General features: G+C 45.3%; 1 protein-coding gene across 1 annotated transcript in view; it reads left to right on the top strand.

The window, feature by feature from the left end:
* Positions 1-3937, top strand: part of LOC308289436 (protein phosphatase Slingshot homolog 2-like) — a gene marked incomplete at both ends in the record, with an annotated part of 81195 nt that extends 77258 nt beyond the window's left edge. The window contains 4 exons of the mRNA XM_080731125.1: positions 561-807; positions 2780-3022; positions 3385-3762; positions 3905-3937. Of these exons, the coding sequence (XP_080587251.1) occupies positions 561-807; positions 2780-3022; positions 3385-3762; positions 3905-3937 (901 nt within the window). The remainder of the gene's footprint in view (positions 1-560; positions 808-2779; positions 3023-3384; positions 3763-3904) is intronic.
* Between the last annotated feature and the right edge of the window lie 4425 nt (positions 3938-8362).

Below are 8362 nucleotides of genomic sequence, written 5' to 3' on the forward strand. Positions count from 1 at the left end.
ATAGTATTTATAATACTAATCTTTCTCCACAGTAAACAGAGATAATAGTATTAATAATACTAATCTTTCTCCACAGTAAACAGAGATAATAGTATTTATAAAACTAATCTTTCTCCACAGTAAACAGAGATAATAGTATTAATAATACTAATCTTTCTCCACAGTAAACAGAGATAATAGTATTAATAATACTAATCTTTCTTCACAGTAAACAGAGATAATAGTATTAATAATACTAATCTTTCTCCACAGTAAACAGAGATAATAGTATTTATAAAACTAATCTTTCTCCACAGTAAACAGAGATAATAGTATTAATAATACTAATCTTTCTCCACAGTAAACAGAGATAATAGTATTTATAATACTAATCTTTCTCCACAGTAAACAGAGATAATAGTATTTATAATACTAATCTTTCTCCACAGTAAACAGAGATAATAGTATTAATAATACTAATCTTTCTCCACAGTAAACAGAGATAATAGTATTAATAATACTAATCTTTCTCCACAGTAAACAGAGATAATAGTATTTATAATACTAATCTTTCTCCACAGTAAACAGAGACACAACAAGCTGTGGCGTTCTCTCTCAGACGGTGAGCTGTCAGAGCAGCCCCACCCCCACCCCAATGGCTCCTCCCCCTTCTTACATCACTTCCTGGGCGTGACCGCCCAGGACTCCGCCCCTCTGGTCGTCAACGGCGACAAAGAGGCGAGGAGGAGGAGGAGGAAGGACCCCATCCTGCCCCAGGAGGACCCGACCTCGCCCCAGGACCAGAGGCTGGACAACAACAACTGTCTGGTAGGCCCTGTCACAATTATTACATAATATATAATATAATAATAAACAGGCAGCTAGTGGCAGTGGTCTATTGAAGCAATAAGCCACAAGAGGCATGTGGTTACCTGGTATTTTATAACGGCTGAGAGCCATGTGGTTACCTGGTATTTTATAACGGCTGAGAGGCATGTGGTTACCTGGTATTTTATAACGACTGAGAGGCATGTGGTTACCTGGTATTTTATAACAGCTGGGAGGCATGTGGTTACCTGGTATTTTATAACGGCTGGGAGGCATGTGGTTACCTGGTATTTTATAACGGCTGAGAGGCATGTGGTTACCTGGTATTTTATAACGACTGAGAGGCATGTGGTTACCTGGTATTTTATAACGGCTGAGAGGCATGTGGTTACCTGGTATTTTATAACGACTGAGAGGCATGTGGTTACCTGGTATTTTATAACGGCTGAGAGGCATGTGGTTACCTGGTATTGTATAACGGCTGAGAGGCATGTGGTTACCTGGTATTTTATAACGACTGAGAGGCATGTGGTTACCTGGTATTTTATAACGGCTGAGAGGCATGTGGTTACCTGGTATTTTATAACGACTGAGAGGCATGTGGTTACCTGGTATTTTATAACGGCTGAGAGGCATGTGGTTACCTGGTATTTTATAACGGCTGGGAGGCATGTGGTTACCTGGTATTTTATAAAGGCTGGGAGGCATGTGGTTACCTGGTATTTTATAAAGGCTGGGAGGCATGTGGTTACCTGGTATTTTATAACGGCTGGGAGGCATGTGGTTACCTGGTATTTTATAAAGGCTGAGAGGCATGTGGTTACCTGGTATTTTATAACGGCTGAGAGACATGTGGTTACCTGGTATTTTATAAAGGCTGGGAGGCATGTGGTTACCTGGTATTTTATAAAGGCTGAGAGGCATGTGGTTACCTGGTATTTTATAACGGCTGAGAGACATGTGGTTACCTGGTATTTTATAACGGCTGGGAGGCATGTGGTTACCTGGTATTTTATAACGGCTGGGAGGCATAGGGAGACACGAGGCGAAGTTAAGTGTAAGATTAATAAGAATAGAAGTCCGCACAACAGCTGATGCTCCACAGAGTTTATTAACTCATTCATTGCCTTTTCAAAATGGCCGCCAAGTTCCTCACTGCCATTCCATGTAATTTTTAGTGCACAGATAAGTTTTTGGTGCACGGATCGTGCACGCCCATGCCTAGATCATGCACCATATGTGCGCATGCTGTTCACAGCTTTCAAACAAAAAAGTCTGCTTGGAAATCTGTCAGGCATTCATGAGATAGAAGCCATTGTTTTCTTCAAATGTAAACAAACATGGCTGCCATTTTGTGGGTTATAGTCTCATATACTATAGCAATTAAAGGGAAACCAGCCAATCAGAATCAAGGAATGGAACCAGCCGTTTTAGAATTTGTAATGAAATTCTTATTACAAATCCCTGTCCCCTGGCTTTACATCTTCAGTATATATGTATCGTTTCAGTATATGTATCGTTTCAGTATATGTATTGTTTCAGTATATGTATTCTTTCAGTATATGTATCGTTTCAGTATATGTATTCTTTCAGTATATGTATTGTTTCAGTATATGTATTCTTTCAGTATATGTATTGTTTCAGTATATGTATTGTTTCAGTATATGTATCCTTTCAGTATATGTATCCTTTCAGTATATGTATCGTTTCAGTATATGTATTGTTTCAGTATATGTATTGTTTCAGTATATGTATTCTTTCAGTATATGTATTGTTTCAGTATATGTATTGTTTCAGTATATGTATTCTTTCAGTATATGTATTGTTTCAGTATATGTATTGTTTCAGTATATGTATCGTTTCAGTATATGTATCGTTTCAGTATATGTATCGTTTCAGTATATGTATTCTTTCAGTATATGTATTCTTTCAGTATATGTATTGTTTACATCAGTATTATGTATCGTTTCAGCCCTCCACTCCAAAATGCTCGCTGTCCGACGCACCCAGGGACCGCCTCAGCCCCCTGAGCCCCGCCCCCATGTCTACGTCCCCCGCCTCCCCTCCTGACCTGGGGGTCCGGCTAACGAGGGGTCCTAACGACCACAACAACAACCCCGCTGACGACGTCCTCCTCCAGACGGACGCGCCGTTGGACGGCCGTGGAGAGGCGGACGGCTCCTCCAATCACAGCGCAGAAGAGGAGATGGAGCAGGTAGAGGGGGAGGAGCTACAGATGGAGGCTATTTATTTATTGATTGCTCACCCCATGGAGAGTAATATCCATGAATTCAAGTCTCCAAGGGGTGGGTAATCCATAGGAATAAAGTCACCATCCCTAACACTGGAATACGTTTGCTCAGGAAATGTTCTGAAATTTGCACTTTCATGACTTTTCTTAAACATAATTGTCTTGTTTTTTTTGTTTTTTTGTTGTTGTTTTCTTTTTTACCACCTGAGATGTTTTGTAAATATAAAATAAATATTTCTAAATCTCAAAATCAGTCAAAATGACCTGCTCAGTAAATCTCTTCTTCTAAATCCTGCTCTCTCTCTCTCTCTCTCTCTCTCCCCCAGTCTTGTGATGACATCAGCGACAGGCCCCGCCCCTGCAGAACCCATCACCATGACAACAGGGTGTCGGTCCACCCCGTCGTCAGCCACCCCTCCCCCTCCCCCTCCCCCCTCGCCACCATGCCAACGGACCAATCAGAGGAGGAGGAGGAGGAGGAGGACCGGGAGACGGGCGAGGTCGTCCACCACGCCTCCCTGACTCCGCCCTCCTCCCCCCCGCTGTCGTGTGATTGGCCGGCCGGCTCGGTGCGGCGCGCCACCCAACAGCTGGAGTTGAGGCTGCGGTGGGAGACGGAGAAGATGGCCGCCGCCGCGCGCTGGCGCTCGCCTCTAGAGTCACCCCTACACTCCCCTGGAATAAACTCACCTCTACAGTCTCCTGTACACTCCCCTGGAATAAACTCACCTCTACAGTCTCCTGGAATGAACTCACCCCTTCAGCCCCTACAGTCACCTGTACACTCCCCTGTAATAAACTCACCTGTACACTCCCCCACCACCCACTCACCTCCACTCTCTCCAGAGGGGAACGGGTTTGGACCGGGGAGCGGGGTAGAACAGGGTAGCGGGTTTGGACGTTCCCTTCCTTTCTCTACAGAAGGGAACGGGTTTGGACAGGTTAATGGGGTTTTAGAATCCCCTCCTCTCTCTCCAGAGGGGAGCGGGTTTGGACCGGGTAGCAGGGTAGGACAGGGTAGCGGGATGGGGTTGTGTTCCCCTCCTCTCTCTCCAGAGGGGAACAGCGGGTGTTTTGGACTCAGACCCTCTGGGGTAGCAGAGAGCTTCCCGTCTCCGTCTGCCGGCGTTACAACCCAGGACGACGGAGGAGAGACTCAGGCAGACCCCCCACAAACACCCCCAGACCACCCCTCCTCATGTCCCAGGGACCCTCGTGGACACGACCTGGACCCCTGGCCCTGCTCTGAGGTCCGTGGAGCGACACAGAGTTGTGTGAGCGCTGCCTCCACTGATGACAGACTGACCGACTCAGACCCCTCCCCTTATTCTGACCCAAACGTTTCAGGAGCTTCACCCATCACCGGGGACACACCCTCGCCCCTCCGAGACCCCCAAAGACCCTCGGACTCTTCCCTCATGAACCCCTCCCCTCGTAACCCTGACCCTGAACTCTCTGAATCTACACCCAGCAGAGAACAAACACCCTCGCCCCTCAGAGACCCCCAAAGACCCCCAAACTCCTCCCTCATAGATAATAACCCTGACCCTGGCGTCTCTAGTTCTACGCCCAGCAGAGAACACACACCCCCGCACGGCAGCGACACCCTGACGAACACCCAGCCCTCGTCTGCGGCGCCGCCGGCCCCGGACGACCCGAACCCTCACGCCACGTTCTGCTGTGACGCCCGTCAGAGGCTGCTGCACAGCAGCCTGCAGCTGGAGAGGATCCAGAGGACTCTGAGAGAGCTGCAGACCCTCCTCCTGCAGGGAGAGGAGAGCAGAGAGCTGCAGACCCTCCTCCTGCATGGAGAGGAGAGCAGAGAGCTGCAGACCCTCCTACTGCAGGGAGGAGAGGAGAGCAGAGAGATGCAGACCCTCCTCCTGCAGGGAGAGGAGAGCAGAGAGATGCAGACCCTCCTATTGCATGGAGAGGAGAGCAGAGAGATGCAGACCCTCCTACTGCATGGAGAGGAGAGCAGAGAGCTGCAGACCCTCCTCCTGCATGGAGAGGAGAGCAGAGAGCTGCAGACCCTCCTACTGCAGGGAGGAGAGGAGAGCAGAGAGATGCCGACCCTCCTCCTGCAGGGAGAGGAGAGCAGAGAGATGCAGACCCTCCTATTGCATGGAGAGGAGAGCAGAGAGATGCAGACCCTCCTACTGCATGGAGAGGAGAGCAGAGAGATGCAGACCCTCCTACTGCAGGGAGAGGAGAGCAGAGAGATGCAGACCCTCCTACTGCTGGGAGAGGAGAGCAGAGAGCTGCAGACCCTCCTACTGCAGGGAGAGGAGGAGACCACCACAGCAGAGGAGAGCACCTCTGCAGGAGAGAGAGGTTATAATAGTTTTGGATTCTTCATTATACTGTAGGGCAGCATCTTTTAGAACCCTTATGATGGTGTCTAGTTATGATGTAGTCTTGTTGCCGTGGTCAACTAATGTCCCATGGGGTTCATATTTAATGATTTCTTTCACCTACCCATTCGCTTACTATACAGGTAAAAAAGACCCCCCAAAAATATTCTTTAAGTAGCATGTGAGGGGTAGCATGTGAGGGGTTTGACTAGGTTTTTTTTTTCTTTTTTTCATGATTCTGAATCCATTTCAAGCATTTTGTTTGGCATGAAAAACATTCCTTGGGCTAAAAACGGACCCACAAAACTATGGTTTGGTCATCACTTTTTCACAGTTTTGTGGGGTCCATTTTTAGCCAGAGAAATGTTTTTCATACCAAACGAATGCTTGCAATGGATTCCTAATCCTAATGGTTTTCTGAAAAACTTGTTTCTATATCCCCCATCTCAAAAATGTTGAGATGGGGGACCATCTGTGACCATGTAATATGTTGATCCAGGGACCTCAAGAAAGAATCATAATAATAATAAATTGAGTTACAAATGTTTGATTTAAAAAAATACATGTGACCGAGGCTGGAGAAAAGGTCCATTGGTCTTTTTTCAGTTTTTTGCAGATCTTGAAAGTACAGAATATAAGATTTCAAATGAACTGTCATTCATTGCAATCTGAATATATTTGAAGAAGATATCCTTATTTGAATGTAGTTAAACCTCGAACCAAGAATCTGAGTAAAGGCCTCTCAAAGTTTGTCACAACTACTGGCAGTCAGGTAAGGGGTGTGAACAATGGATCGGTGGTGATCTGCAGCTGAAACCTGAGAACAACAACCACACATTAGCCAACAGAAACTGCAGATGTAAATGTTGGCTTTGACATGTTAATGTGTGTCTCCACCCCCCAGAATGGTGCAAGGAAACACAAAAACTCAGCTCTGTTTACAAACTAATTTAGATAATATGGAAAAAAAGGATAAACACCAACAATCCAAAATCAAACCTATTTTGTTAATTTGATGTACTTCACTATTGCCTACTTATGGACCTTTTCTCCAGCCTCGGTCACACATATTGAAAGATTTGAACACGTTTTCATAATCTGACACAGATGCGTTCCAGGTCTAATTAATTAGTTTTAATTTGTTTTTAGAGCGGGATTGCTCATTTGTATTTGTTTTAATTTAAAGCTGATTAAAAGTAAACGTTTAATTTTAATTAGCTTTAGTGTTAGTTTTAGTTTTCTTTGGCTATTTGTCAGGTGCAGGGTTGAAAATGTTAGTATTTTGTAATAAACACATCACATAATATAGCACTTATTCATACATTTGGGGTAGCGAAATCAATACATTCATACCATCCCAACAACCCTATAAAAAAACGAAAACTAATTTCACTAAGTCTATAATTTCAGTTTGTTTTAGTTAGTTTTGTAAACACACAATACAGTTTCATTTTTTAATTTTTTTTTCTAGTTTTTATTTAGTTCACTTAACGTGAAATGTTTTTAAATGTTAGTTCTCCTTATTTGGTCAGTTTCCCTCAGAGGAGAGGAGGCCACACCCACGGCGGTGGGACGGCTGGAGGCGGCTCCGGAGCGGATCCGGGACGCACACGGACCGGAGCGGATCCGGGACGCACACGGACCGGAGCGGATCCGGGACGCACACGGACCGGAGCGGATCCGGGACGCACACGGACCGGAGCTGAGCCAGTGCTCCAGAGAAGCCCTGATGGACGGCTGTGAGGAAGCTGTGGAGACGGAACTGGAACGGAGTTCCACAGACAGGTAAACATGTCTTCCACAAGCAGGGACGTGCTGGCCATTGGGAAAAGCGGGACAACTCCCGAAAGGCCGGTCCAGGCCAGTCATTAAAAAAATGGCCGGCCCACAAAGTAAATATACCTCATGTAATTGGCCCACTGGCTTGTCTCTCATGGATCTGAAATGGCCAATCTTTGAGTAGTAGCAGCAGCGCTATAGAGAGTAGAGGTGGGATGTTCGCGAACGAATCGAGTCTTTTGAACGGCTCTTTGAAATGAACGATGCGATCCGGTTCGCAGTAGGGAGCCGTTCCTTTCTAATGAACAGTGGTGGGAAAAGTACACAATTGCTTTACTTAAGTAAAAAATATCAATAGCCTACTGCAATCAATGTGGAAAGACTCTGCCACAAGTAGAAGTTTGGAATACGAGTAAAAGAACAAACGTAGGCTATTGGTATGAAAATGTAATTAAAGTAGCCTACAAAGTACCAATAGTAGAAAGTATTCATTATGCAGAATGTCCTGTTTCACAGGTTTTACAAAGAAGACAATGTAGAAAAATCATTTCAAAATAGCAGATCTACATGCTCACAATGCGTCGCAATGCGACGCATTGTGAGCTTGTAGATTGGCTAATTTCAAATGGCAGGTATGTAACCTATATATGTCAGAAATACATGTATATAGGGTTGAAGTTATTTGTAATTATAATCAGAATCTACAAAGTAACCAGTAACTCAAATGAGCCAGTCTTTTGAACGGCTCTTTGAAAGGAACGGATCCCAGAGATCCGGCTCACTTCAAAGAGCCATAAATCCCATCTCTAATAGAGAGATCTGAGACATCTTTCTATAGCGCCGTACAGCCCACAGAGCATCACATTGGCCCACTGGCTTGTCTATCATCTGAATACCAGCCCACTACTCTCTAGCTTCATTGAATACTCCTAGATGGTCCTCATACAACATCATTAGACTCTCTTTATACCAGAAAGACCTAAAATCACAGTAACCGCTCATCGGTTAGTATTTGGGAACTCGCGGCGCGTCTGGAAGGCAAAAAATGGGTTGGCTGAGCGCAATGAGGGCCTCTCCAACTCCTTCTCCAGGGCTGATTCAGGGTCCCTGTCCACAAGAACCTCTGATTATATCATTCTGTAGACATTTATTTTGGAGTGCTGCTACAGGT

This window comes from Nannobrachium achirus (genome assembly GCF_963921795.1).
Source record: "Nannobrachium achirus genome assembly, chromosome: 8".
Taxonomy (NCBI): domain Eukaryota; kingdom Metazoa; phylum Chordata; class Actinopteri; order Myctophiformes; family Myctophidae; genus Nannobrachium; species Nannobrachium achirus.